Below are 14,618 nucleotides of genomic sequence, written 5' to 3' on the forward strand. Positions count from 1 at the left end.
GGGTTGAAGCTGGTTAGCTAACAGGTTAGCCTATTGCAGTGTATAGATCAAAGTTGAGCAAGAGTGACACGCATCTCCCTGGGAAGACAGATTTTCTCTACTGAGAACGTGGTTCGCCCGGAATTTAGCGGCATAGAACTTTGCCTACACTTTTTGTATAGCTCTGAGGTCATTTTTATGATCTTTTTATTCAGACCGCTGTTTGTTTGTGCCGAATTTCCTGGTAGACGAGGTCTCTTCAATTAGATGTCCGTTAGGATACCCAGGTTTCTGCGTATTCAATACAAACTGTTCAACATTACGTACTTCTCACCTTTATAAGGAGTTTTCTCGCCTCACTGTGTAGATGATGTTCTGTGGACATAAGAAGACTTCGCAGAGCAGTTCTGAGCACTATTTTTTGACAGGCCTGCAATTTCCTCCAGTGTATTGCGCTTAGGCTCGGCGAACATGTTTGCGACGCGTAGCATACAAGCGTCTGGTCAATTGCTTTATAAGTATGCTCGCCACATTGTAGGTCCTGATGGACGTGAGGTGTAAGGCAGTCGGTAGCATGATGCCATCAATGTGGATCTCTAATATTGTCGCCGTCATTTGCGACGTACGCGTTGCAAATAAGGTCACCGAGGATTTGGGCGGTGACAGCGTCAAATTTCGCGAGGTGAAAAAACTGGAAAGGCTGTGGAGATAGTCGCTAATTTTACAGCAATGCTTATCAAGTACCTTTTGCCATTATTGTGTATTGATTGGCGTCAAATGCAAGGATTCTTAGTTCAATCCACGATTTATTTGTGTTGATGGCTTTAGGCACGGTGGAGTGCTATGTAATAGGAAAGTAGGACAGTTTCAAGTGCCTTGGTTACTAGCGCTAGGAGAGATATAGAGCGATATGAGTATCACACTTTGGCTGGTTCTACAGGCTTTAGTAACAACCTCGCTATGTTTCAGGGATGACCAAAGTAGGGTAGTGTAACTCGGTGGCTCATTTTCATATACAGACCAATTCTAAATATTCTCGCGGATTTTTTTATTCTCACGGAAAAATTCCTCCAATTCTGTTCTCCTAGGGAGAATAATAATTGTGGAATAGGAAATTCGAATTTTCGAAGTCAGCTGTTTTGCCAATTGAAATTTTGGTGCGCATTTCTATTTTTGTTGATTCTATCTGCGCTTGATTCCCTATCTGCGCTTCGAGGGAGATCTTAAGGCCACAATAGAGGTGGACGGTTGGCGCAAGGGTGCGCAAATGGCGGACGAGGCGATACATGTATACACCGATGGTTCCAAAGTAGTGGAAGGAGTAGGGTCTGCGGTATACTGCGCTGATCCGGAAATAAGCAGATCCTACAGGCTGCCGGATTACTGTAGCGTTTTCCAAGAGGAAATATTCTATCTATTTCTATCTATTTCTATCTATTTATTTATTTAATCTTGAAATTGTTACATTTCTTACAGACTAATTACAAATGTAGGCAAATACCAACTAACTTAACTGGTCATTAAGTAGCATTTTAAACCTATTTTCACAAAAGGAGAAATCCAAAACTGAAGATTTCGGAAGCAAATTAAACTCTTTAAGAGCTCTGACAACAGGAGCATTGGCAGCATAATTAGTCCTCGCCAGCCCCACATAAAATGTGGCATGATTCCTTAAACAAATATTAGGAATAACAAAGAAAATATGTTCAAGTAAAAAGGGGCAGTCCACCACCCCAGATATCAAATTAAAAATGAAAGTTAGGGATAAGAAGGTTGTCCTACAATTTAGTGTCTTAAGACCGATAAGCAAACATCTAGACTCATAAGCGGGAACCGGAAGTTCAAAATGAAGGGGTCGCAGAGCATACTTAATAAAGATTTTCTGAACTCTCTCCAATCGAACAATATGACAAGAATAATACGGACGCCAAATAAAAGCAGCATATTCTAGTTTCGAGCGTACCAGTGAAGTAAAGAGTGTCTTTAAAGTATACGGATCGGAGAAATCTGAACTGAAACGTCTGACAAAAGCCAGCATAGAGTACGACTTAGCTATGGTATAGTTAAGATGGCTATGAAAAGTAAACTTGGAATCAAAGACCACCCCAAGATCAGTGATTTTAGAAACAATGTCTAGTTGTGAGCCACCAATAAAATATGAAGTAGGGATAAGAGTACGGGACTTGGAATAGGAGACATGGGAGCATTTTTTAATATTTAAGGGAAGCATATTTTTCTGACACCAAGCTACAACATTGTCAAGATCACTCTGAAGTTTCGTCGAGTCAGAGGAACACGTTATTTTGCTAAAAATCTTCATGTCATCAGCATACAAGAGAAATTTAGAATATTTAAAACAAGTAGTAATATCATTGATGAACATCACAAAAAGAATCGGACCCAATATACTTCCCTGAGGAACCCCAGAGGAGGCAATAAAAGAATACGAGGACACCCCATCAACTACAACTTCACATGATCTATTAGAAAGATACGATTTAATCCAATTTAAAAAATTTGAATGAAAACCAAAACTTTGTAACTTTGATAACAAAATACGATGGTTAACTTTATCAAACGCTTTCGAAAAATCCGTATACACTGTGTCAACTTGGGCGCGGTTACTAAAGGCTTCAATGCAGTATTCGGAGAAAACTGCTAAATTAGAAGTGGTTGATCTCCCAGACATGAATCCATGCTGATCAACAGAGATGAGACGATGAATGGAGAAAAGAATTTTATTTTTCACTATGCATTCAAAAAGTTTTGAGACAGTGGAAATCTTAGAAATAGGGCGATAATTGGAAATATCGTTTTTATTGCCAGATTTAAAAACTGGCGTGATAAAGGAGATTTTCCATGCATCAATGAAGACGCCTTGCTCAAGGGATTTATTGAAAAGCAGCCAGATCGGGTAGGCGAGAGCTGCGCAGTTTTTAAAAAGGTGAGACGACAACCCATCGACATCAGTCTGAGACGACATCTTGATTTGACGAATCCCAAGTTCAATATCATCTAACGAGAGTTCAAGAGCCCCAAAGTTTAGTGAAAAACCACTAGCATCCAAGGCACTAAAAAAACCACCCCTACTCAAGACAGGGTCAGCCTCGAAATTCGTGCTGAGAAAATCTGCAAAAAGATTTGCAGCATCTAAAGCCGAATCCGCTTGTGTATCTTTGTAAAATACAGCAGAGGGAATACTAGAACACGATCTCTTTGACTTCACATAACGCCAAAAAGCCTTCGGATTCACTTTAATATCGTCTTCAAATTTACTTATATAATTCCGCTTCAAAACTTTGCTTTCATATTATCACTTAAAAATATGAGATCTAATATTATATTAAGACTGTTATTAAAACTGTTAATCTGACTAAGGTCACATCTTGAGAAGCCGTCAATCAAATAGGTTTCAGCAAACGCATTTGAAGACATAGGAAGAAGCCCCCGACTATTATCAAAAGCAGACCATTCTAGGTTACTGAGGTTGAAGTCGCCAAACACGCAAACATTTTCATGACTAGGTGCTAAGGCTAAAATATTATCAACATGCTCTTTATAAAGTAAATCGCTACTAGTAGGCGGTACATAAGAAACACAAATTAAAAGTTTAGAAACTCCATGTACAGAAACGCAAAGCATATCTAAAAGAGAATCAGCATTCGGCAATGGCACCAGAGTCGCTCGATATTTTCGCCGAATCGCAATTAAAACGCCTCCTCCTCTAGACAGACCAGTTTTTAATGCATCGCGATCTTTTCGAAAAACGCAGAATACATTTTCATCGAAAAATTCACCATCCATAAAAGTGTCATTTAGCCAGGTCTCGACAATAAGAAAGATGTCAAAATCCAAGTTTGAACTCATCGTATATAGTGAGTCAGACTTGGTTCTTAGGCCAGATACGTTTTGAAAATAAATTTTAAGATCCTTGTAAGAATGAATATTAGCTACATCCCGCGTCGAGGTTTGTATAGAAATGTTTAAACGGTTCCTTGTACCATCTGACCCAACCGATTGCCATTGGACATCGGTTGGACCTTGTCGTTTTTTGAACGAAAATTAAAAGGACGCACGGCAATGTTTGAAGGCCATAAGTCAGGCACCAAAAGCTTAGGTAGTACACTTTCCTCAACACCCAATTTAAAATTAATATAACGCAGAGAATTGGAATCCACGCCAATCTTCACCAACGGAAAACAAACAATGGAGTTAACATCAATGCCAGTATGTTGAGAAATATGAAGTTTTATTTTATCGGATGTGACCGAGGCAGAGAAAGGCGAAATATGCAGCCACTTCCTTTTAGAAGCAGCACTTAAGTCACTATTAATGCCCGACCCAACAACTAAAGGTGGCGCTAGCAAGCGCGAATTAATTTTATTACCATAATTGGGGGAGGGTCTAATGTTATCATTAGCATTGGCAGCGTTATTGTTGCTTACAGCATTATTCGGAATTGAACTAGTACCTGTGGTACCTGCATCAGCATTATCATTGTTAGAAGCGCTTTCTTTGTTATGTTGAGTTTTATTTCTTCGTTTGAATTTTTTTTTATTTTGCACTGTCTTCCATTCGTTTTGATTACCAACAACTGCAGGAGACGAAGTAGGCGAAGAAGAATGCAAAGCAACGGCGTTAGAAATTGGCGTCACAGTTGAAACATTGTTAACAACAGCAGCATCATTAGGCAACAACAACAACGATGGTTGAGCAGCAGTACAAATACCAGCTGATAATACGTCGGCAATAGAAGCGACGTCGACAGAGCCAGTAGCAACCGTTGGGGCGCACGCAGAGGCTGGCTGCATTGATGTAGCAAAGTTTTTTTTTGTTTACACTACAAAAACTTTCAAATTGCGTGAGCAATTGAGATAATAAAGAATTATTTTCGTTGAGCTTACAGTGCAAGTCACTAACTTCAGCTTGAAGAGAATCGGTTTTATGACGTAAGCACTCATTATCTTCACGCAAAGCAGTCACAGCAGAAAGAAGTTGAGTATTGACAATTTTTAACTCAGCAAAATTATTAACAATATCAGAGCGCGGAATTGGCATTTGCACTTGTGTGGCTTGTTGTTGTTGTAACGACGACTCGTCTTGCTGAGCGGGAGCACACAAACCACAGATGTATATATTATCAGCATTATTAAGATGATTGAACTCGGCAGGCATGTTACCAACAACACAATTCATGTGATAAATTTCTCTGCAATTTTCACACTGCACTGAAGTTTGAGCGCGCTCAACTCTGTGGCCACAGAAACAAGGCATATTAAATCAAATGTTAAAATATGATATGCACAGAAAAAAAGGCAAACAAGAGTCAATGTCTCTAACAATTATTGATTGTTAAGCGGCATTAAATAAAAAAGTTAAAAACTCAAAAATTAAATTAAAAATAGAAGAAAAACTTAGAGCACGGAAAAAACACAACCGTTCACGGCGACGTACTTTTTATATTAGCCGTAACCAAAGCAGTAGAAACCCTGGAAGAGAATAGCTTAAGCTGCAACCGTGTTAACTTTTATATTGACAGTTAAGCAGCAATTAAGGCAATAATCTCGCATAGCACAGCATCTAAATGCGTGTTAGAGTGTAAGCAGTCTCTGGAGAGAATCGGGACAGGGAGAAGCATACATCTATATTGGGCCCCAGGGCATATGGGAATAGATGGGAATGAAAAAGCGGACGAACTAGCTAAAAAGGGCGCATCCCTTGAAGCTTACTCCGTGGATGTCCTAATTAGATTGGGCGAGATTAAGCGAAGGCGAGACCAAGCGGGAAAGGCGTGGGTTCAAGCACGGGGCTGTAAAGTGTCGAATATTATGTGTAGGTCTTACAACCTTAGACTAACACAGTTGCTCCTATCATTAAAAAGAGAGGACTGTAGACTCATGACGGGTATTCTGACTGGACACTGCCTTCTGGCGTCACATGCCTTTAAACTAGGCTTGGCCAGTGATAGCAGATGTAGGAAGTGCGGGTTGGAGGAGGAAACGATCGAGCACGTTCTGTGCTCGTGCCCTGCACTTACCAGGCTAAGACTCCTGCTATTAGGAGTGATACAGCTGTCAGATCTAGAAGCAGGAAGTGGCTTAAGTCCTAGGAAGCTTCTAGTATTTGTCAAGAGGACGGAGTTATTTTATAACATAGGTCCTGGTTTTTGATAGGGTTTTTCAGTTTTGGTTAAAACAAACTTATGGTAACACTACGGACTCAATCAGTCTATGCGAGGTCCTCACGGACCGGCCAGTTCAACCTACCTACCTATTTTTGTTTAAGAAATTAAAAAGTTTAATTATTGCTGCGAGTTTGTTTAGAATTTAGAAATAAAATATGAACAAATATTGCATTTCATATGGAATTGACTAAAATTAGTAATGAATTGGTGCCACAGCAACATCGACAAAGGAGCATAAGAAGAAACAGACGGCGGGATAACACAAATCCGTTGGGAGTTGTCTTCTTCCATTCAGCAAAGCAATTTTCTGGCGGACAAGTCGAGTTGAATTCGTCTTTCGTCATATGCCAAAATCTATTTAAGCCTTCTTAAAAAATCCTTGCACAATTTCTGGATGGCTGCATCAAATATACCAAGAGCTCTTCCGTTGCTTATGATATACTTTTCGACTTAAAATGTACATATTTTAGCACAAATTTGTACAGAAAAGTGTTCTTTCTTAAAAGAACCATTCTTCTTTAATTATTTTGATGCATTCCCTTTAATTTAAGAAATGGCAGAGAAATCTCCCTCTCACTCACATTCATAATACCTACTTTTCTCCCGTAACCGGTTTCCGCTTTTTCGAACATTGTTTAGAATAGGAGGAAAGGGAGAAGTGAAAAAACTCACAAGGAATTTTTATTTAGAATACGAGGAATGGGAGAAGGGAAAAAACTCGCACGGAATTTTCGTTTAGAATTGGGCTGATAATAATATTTTTCCTTTCACCTTTGACTTCGTGCATTTCTTTACGTTAGGTGTAGCTGTTAACTCGAAAAATCTTTTAATAATAGTTGATGAGCAAGGAGGACTATCGAAGGCTTGACGGGATCGAAAAAATCCTACCTGCGACATTAGGGTAGTACCAAAGGGTGTTAGTATGTACCATGGGTACCCAGTTTTCAACGCAGACGTACTCTTAAACATTCGGGAAGTGTTTTATTGCTCAAACAAAAACAAAAGAATAGAGACAAGTGCTTACTCAAACTGACCGCTTTTCATCACAAAAACCATTTGGGGTTAGCTTTTCCCTGTTAGCATGAAAAATGCAATTTAATTAAATAGCTCCTTCCCCAATCGTCTGTATGCACTAAAGGAAAGATGAAGAAAAGTATTAAAAAAGCGAAAAACTGCAAAATATGCAAATGAAATAATATCCTACTGGCGATTACTGCATTATTTCCCGACAATTGCACAAAGAGTGGCGTTCAATGAGTTTGCCATACAAACACGGGTGCATAAGGAAAAAAAATGCAAGTAAACAAAAAACACAAAAAACAACTTGCAACAAGCTGCACTTCAGCTAGAAAAAAAAGATCATAAAATAAAAAACAAAAACACATTTTATTCGGCCTTGTGTGGCAACGCCGGCGCTGAAGTCATAATCCGCATATGGTTATGGTAATTATAAAAAAAGCAACAAAAAAGTAATAATAAAGGACTTCAAGGGAATTGAAAAAAAAAGAAAATAAAAATCAAAATAAATAAAATAGGGTGGCATATGAGTCAATGATTTTTAAGGGTTGTTCTACGAAACTCAACTACACCCAATATAGTGCAACCAGACAGACAGACATATGGTCTTATGAATACACAAGAGCTCACATATATACAAGGAGAATGATTAATTCCCTTGTGGCTATAAATATCGGTGGTATATATGAGATCATGTCATATGTAGACGCACTCCCTCACATCTCATCATAGCTATGTAGCTTGCGCTTATGAAATATCCCTCTGAGGAGCGCCACACATAATATTGCATTACACTTGATGCTGAAGTATGCATGTGGGTATAGTATGGTATGAATGATTGTATATCTTTACTATATGAATGCATGGTTAAACAAGCGTTATTTTGTTGTTGTTTATTTGAGCACTTTTTCAAAGTCAAGACTTTGTGTTTATTTCCACTTCATTGTTGTCAAACAATTTAAACAATTGTTAAGTTAATTAAATCAGTAATTGCGTATAAGTGGGCGGGGAAGAAGATGAGGGACATGAGGGAGTTTAAAAAAGTGGTTTCGATGAAAGCTAAATACCAGATTTTAGTTTCAATTATTTTTATCGTTGTCTCATTGTTGAATATATCATAGCTACTTAAAGCAATTGGCCAGCCGCTTGTGTGCTAATCATCTCTGTAATGATCGCCGAGCCTAAAGATATACACTGGAGGTAACGGCAAGCCTGACAAAATATCGCGCACATAAGTGCCATGGGATGTCCTCTTATACCGAGGCGAGAATACTTCCTATAAAGGAGAGAAATTAAATGCTGAACAAACCTGGGCAACCCAACAGACATCTGATAGGGGAGGCCCCACCTCTCAGGAACTTATTCGTAAGAAAAATGCACATAAATGCCCTCATAGACATCCACAAAGAGTCGACAAACTATTTTACCAATAAATGTTCGGCACGTTCCCAATGACAAATACCCAAAAGTCGCAGTTGAGAAAAGCAATCTCACCCAGAGGACGCGCGTTACTCTGGCACAACTTGTTGTTGTTGTTGTAGCGATAAAGATACACCGCGAAAGTTCTTTGGAGTGTTGTCGATGTTGATGCTCCTTTGCAGGTACGTTCTGATAACAATCACCATAAATGTACAAGCTTGACCATCTCAGGAAAGCTTTACTATGACCACATTAAACCTTCTAGGACATCACGCCTGCCACCCTTCATGAGGAACTTACGGTCGTTATAGTCTCGGCTGGTAGGGAAATATGATTCGCCACGGGTGGTTGATGTTGACAATTAGGTTGCAGGAGCTGAAAATTGCGTTGGCATCCTCTTGAAAGTGTCGCGCTACACAACCCCTTGAAATAATTGGGTAATTTGGTCGCCTCGCTTACCAGCTGCAGGTATATTTTAAGCACCTGACCCGCTTGGAGTCGCTCAACTTCGTTCTGGATTGCAAAATTTTACCCATATTGCAAATTTCTTAAAATTGTAATTCGAAATATAGCATTACTTTTTATTTTGAGAATGTTCCATATTTTAAACCAATATAATTATAATTACCGTAAAGATTACTCTGTCTAATCAAGCATAATTGCTTTTTCGAATATTACTCCAATTTCTTTTTTTTTTTTAGCACTGCTTTGAGCATTACCACGACCATTACTAGAATTACTCCTGTAATTATGATTTTCCATGATCATATCAACTTTCGTTTTGTTTTATCATTTTTAATTTTTTTAAACTACTTTTACCGTCACTTTAAGTATTACCACTGCCATTACCTCTAAAAATATATACCATTTTATATAGCATTTTCCCTATCTTCATATTAGCATTACCATTACAATAAAAGTTTTTATTACTTTTACCCCTTTTACATTATATCTGTTATTTCTATTTTTCCTCGAGTATAATAATTTGTATTTCCCCTACCATTATATTAGCATTACCATTATCATTATACCATTACTATTACAATAATAGTTTTTGTTACCACTAACACTTTTATAACATTTTAAATTTGTATTATGATAAAACTCCCCATAAAAACCATTACCACTGCGATTATTAGTATCACTTATATTCCTATTACCACTAAAATTCTTTTACCATTACCATTACAAATAAAAACAACCATTATAGTTGAAGGAACTTTCTTTTCCATTACCATTGCAACTAGTTTATCAGTGAAACTATCATTACGATTATTACTACAATTACAAGAATTACATTTAACATTACCATTACCAGTACAATGGAATTAGAAAATACGTAGAAAATAAATTATAAGCCAGGTTTATTACTAGACTAACTATAGATGCTTCAAGTTTCTTGTTTTTTGTTTGGCCAGTAAGGCCATGGGGAAATTCAGTTTCCATTACCAGTACCATTATCAGCCTAATTTTAATTGGTCATAACCATTATATTTGTTTTAAACTTTATAAAAGTTGTTTTCTCCGCTAGTAATAACATTACTCTTAACCACTCTCTTTATTTATACTTTAATTGCAGATCGATTATTTCAACGTGAGCGCAATCGTGCAGTTGTCAAAAAAGAGAGAACAACAAAACTCTGAGAGTTGGCAATATCAAGCAACAGAAGAAGAGGGAAAACTTGCAAATCAACACCACCAAAGAAAACCAACTAAACTTAACTAAACAACAAAAAGTAGTAGAAGAGCAAAAGAAATTTTCTCTAAAGAGAACCTAACGAATAATCATATTAAATTTATACAAAAGCAAAAACAACAGTTTGTTAAAAGAAAACGAAGCATACAAATACCAATGTTCCATAAAGCACATCAAATCCAGAGAGCAAAAGCACCAACAGCTGTTTAAAGAGAGTAAAACGAAAGAGAACTTAATTTAAAGTAAAATTTTTTAAATAAATTCTTAGTGAGAAAGGGAGCAAGTCAGCCATATACGATTATAAAAATTATATAAAAATATAAATATTGCTGTCTTTTTGCATTTTTGCAATTTTATAAAAGAAAAAAAAGCAAATCAATAAATAAACAAAAATAAGAAATTTATATATATATATATATTTGAAATTTAAAAAAATCACACAACACGAATATTCGTTTGAGGCAGAAAAAAAGATACATCTAACGAAAAAAATAATATTAGCAAAATTTACTCTTTTAACTTTAACACATTTAAAAACCCACAACTATCTTAAAATCATTCAAAAAAATTTTACTGACCAAAAAAAAAAAACGAAAACTTTTAGTGCAGCAAAAATCATCAAACACATTTATAACATAACAAAAGCAAAAAACGATCATAGCTGATCTAAAACCTAGTACACCAAGCAGCAACGCAGAGCGAAAGCTAACAAGAAAAGCACGAAAGCTCAAATTGGTAGCCAGCGAAAGCTCAGCGCCAGCATCATAATTACAGTTAAAAGTCTTCTAGTCAAAAAAGATTCTTTAAATTTGTGTAAACTTATTTTCGTTTAGCGAAAGCTTTTTTTAATAACTTACTTAAATAATTTCCAGCGGGACTTGTGCAAAGCGCAATAAAAGCTCTTATAAAAAAAGTATTTAAATTATAAAAAAAAGTTTGATAAAAATAAATTATATAAATTTTAAGCAACGTTTTACCAAGCAGTGAGATTAATTACTAAGCAAGAAAAGAACAACAAAATTTGATACAAAAGCAGAAAGTAGCACAACAAAAAGCGAGAGAGAGAGAAAAAAAAGAAATAAAAGCGAAACGCAGCACACGCTTCACATAATTCAGATCAAAGTTCAGCAGGCAAAGAGCTTAAAAGCTTAGGCAAAAAGTGAAAGCGAGTGCAATAGCAAGAGAGCTTGTAAGTAGCGCAAACTTAAGTCAAGAGAATTCTTCCTGTGCTTACGTCACCGTTGAGTGAGAAAATTTTCAAAATTACGCCCCAAAAGCAAAACGCCACCATAACAACAATCAAGAAGGAAACGCAGCCGCAACAACAAACCGGCAAAAAAATGACCAATGCCATGGATATTGTTAAGAACGGGAGCGCCAACGGTTCTGTCGATGGCAGCTCGGATGAGTCGCGTACCAACTTGATTGTTAATTATTTGCCACAAACGATGACGCAGGAAGAGATGCGTTCGCTTTTTTCGAGCATTGGCGAATTGGAGAGTTGCAAGTTGGTGCGCGATAAAGCTTCAGGTAATGCGCTGGGTAAATATTAGCGATTCATACATTTGTTTTTAAAATACATTTCATGTAGTTGTATGTACATATGTTTGTTTATAAGGAGTGTGTATGTGATAATTAAGTGTTGGTTAAGGCAGAGTAACGTTCTTTTTTTGAACCTTGTCTATGAAGGGCAGGTCTACCGAAACAGCTCATAGGTACCATAAAAAAATGCCTACACAACAAAAAATACCCTCTGGCTGCCTTCATAGCTATAGAGGAATAAATAGCCTTATCTGCCAATGGAAATCAATGCTGCAGAATAGGCTAATACAAAAAAACATGGGTTCGGTTGTAACTACCCGCCTTGTGAGCAGAGGAACCTCCCATGCAGACATTTTTTCACCGCTTCTGTGCTTAGTTACGCTGAACGAGATTCTACTGCAGCTCAATAAAATTAGGGTGACGGTAGTCGCATATGCAGAAGCCGTCGTAATCGCTGTATCAGGTTCATTCCCCACGACTTGATGTGAAACATCAGAGAGGGGCGTTTCGAAGGCTTTACGTCTGGGTAGTCAAAGGCGGCCTTAACGTATACTTAGTGTAAGACGGAGCAGATAATGTTTAGTAACAAGAACAAAATACCACATTTTCGACTGCCCTCTAAATGGTACTGCCTTAATTCAGGTATCTGGGCGAATCTAATATCAAATGTAGTGTCGAAAAGGCTGAGATAACCTTCTCTTGTGTAAAAGAATCGTCAGTAGAAACTTGCGTTCATTAGTGGAATGTGGTGTGGGAGCGGGTGTCTTCTGTGAGCATCTAAAAGTATCGCTAACAGCCTGTCTTCCTAATTTGGCTAGTATCTTCCAAATGGAAGTTCTGGGTATGCGCTCCTTTCGGAGGACTCGGTGAGGTGGCGGCAGGTATACATTCACTCAGTTAGCCATCATTTCGTCTGAGACCGCCTGCAAGAGGTCGCTTCAAGCTACAGCTAACTTCGCAAATATAACCCTTGTATTCACAGGAGCAATGAGGGCTACAAGAAGGCAGACGGCCAAGGAAAGAAATCCTTAGGATTGCTACCACAATTACGGTATACTGGTCGCTCGGCCTACATGATGGGATAATAGGGATCCTTTCAACAGCATTTGAAGAAGCTACGCCCAGGAAAGCAGCTAAGAAACAGGCGCGCACTACCTGCGTTAATGCTCAGCCATAGCTCAGTCTGGGTTTGTATCTAAGGGAACTTATATACTGGCGAAATTTCAGAATGAAGTTTAGCTCTGTAAAAAATATCAGCAGGTTCATTGTTCATACTAAACGGTTTGAACGGAAGACCGACTATCCATACCAGCAGCAATTGGTTCCAAGAGAGTATGCATCAAAATGCCACACCATACGCTCGGGTTGCTGGTATCTATGCGGCAAAGCAATCCAACCAACTAACACGCTAAGAAGGATCTTTGAATGTAACGAATATGAAAAGCTACCTCAAGCAAAATTTATGAAAATTGTTTGCAAAGTTGAGAACTTAAGATACCTTTATGCTTAAGAAAAACTTAAGTACTTAAGAAAGTAAAGTTCATTGAGGCACTGTTCCCTAACCAAAATTCTAAAACTAATCTTTTCCATTTTCAGTGCTGCCAGCTTCGTTGACTGCGCTCAATCCGGCTTTGCAGCAAGGTTTGTATGATCTTATGCATTTTTTTTACTCTAACTTTCTTTACAATACAATTTCTACTTTGATTTGCAGTTGGTCAAAGCTTGGGTTACGGTTTTGTTAACTATGTACGCGCTGAGGATGCTGAGAAGGCCGTTAATACGCTAAATGGTTTACGCTTGCAAAATAAAGTGATTAAAGTATCATACGCCCGTCCAAGTTCGGAATCAATAAAGGGTGCTAATTTGTATGTATCGGGTCTTCCCAAAAATCTATCACAACCAGACTTGGAGGCATTATTTGCATCATATGGCAAAATAATTACATCTCGTATACTCTGTGATAATATTTCTGGTGAGTATGATAAGAAAGTTTGTATATGTTATCATGGCGGAACCATACAAGTTGGCGGCGCGTAGAAATACATAAATAATACATAAAAATTCCATGTACTTTGCTTGTGTAAATCAATGGACTAATGTCAATATCGTACTGCGCCTGAAGCTGAAGTGTCAACTCATATTAAAAAAGTACCAAGCAGCTGATTTCTGGCCGTCACCTGTTCCTGGTTCCGCCATGTGTGCCAAATGGAGACGGTAGATAATTTACAACAATAAGAAACGGACGATACAGAGAAAAAATAAATGTTACATTTTTATTTCAAAATCTTACAAACAAATTTTTTATTTTACTTTTTTCTCTTTCTATCTCTTTGTCCGAAATTCTTACGTCAGGTCTATCGAAAGGTGTCGGTTTTATACGTTTCGATCAACGCAACGAAGCTGAACGCGCTATACAGGAGTTAAATGGCAAAACGCCCAAAGGTTATACCGAACCGATAACTGTTAAATTTGCTAATAATCCCAGCAATAGCGCCAAGGCTCAACTCCCACCACCATTGGCCGCATACTTGACACCACAAGCGGCTGCCGCAACGCGTCGCCTCGCTGGCGCACTGCCATCGGCTGGACGTATAAGGTGAGTGTGAAATATTGTGTAAAGATTGAAAAAAGTTCAGCGCGTAATAAAAAAAATAAATGTATGAAAAGTTGTATACACTAGAAGGACTAGATAGTTTATACAGGAAACGAAATTTAAAATTATTTTTAAAGTTTTTTTGTTTACAAACCTAAAAAAGTGAACTATTGAGCTTTACAGAAAAA

At 37.7% G+C, this 14,618-nt stretch overlaps 1 protein-coding gene across 14 annotated transcripts in view; it reads left to right on the forward strand.

Annotated features, from left to right (window-relative positions):
• The window catches only part of fne (found in neurons), a 170,938-nt gene that overhangs the window by 143,349 nt on the left and 12,971 nt on the right, over positions 1-14,618 (forward strand). For 12 of the 14 annotated variants that reach the window (XM_067780954.1, XM_067780955.1, XM_067780957.1 and 9 more), the window contains 4 exons: positions 10,179-11,837; positions 13,434-13,478; positions 13,549-13,809; positions 14,190-14,433. In XM_067780954.1, coding sequence (XP_067637055.1) covers positions 11,636-11,837; positions 13,434-13,478; positions 13,549-13,809; positions 14,190-14,433 — 752 coding nt within the window. In that variant the 5' untranslated portion in view covers positions 10,179-11,635. The remainder of the gene's footprint in view (positions 1-10,178; positions 11,838-13,433; positions 13,479-13,548; positions 13,810-14,189; positions 14,434-14,618) is intronic. The other 2 variants (XM_067780965.1, XM_067780967.1) reach the window with 1 other exon arrangement.

Source organism: Eurosta solidaginis, chromosome 4 (assembly GCF_040869045.1).
Source record: "Eurosta solidaginis isolate ZX-2024a chromosome 4, ASM4086904v1, whole genome shotgun sequence".
Taxonomy (NCBI): domain Eukaryota; kingdom Metazoa; phylum Arthropoda; class Insecta; order Diptera; family Tephritidae; genus Eurosta; species Eurosta solidaginis.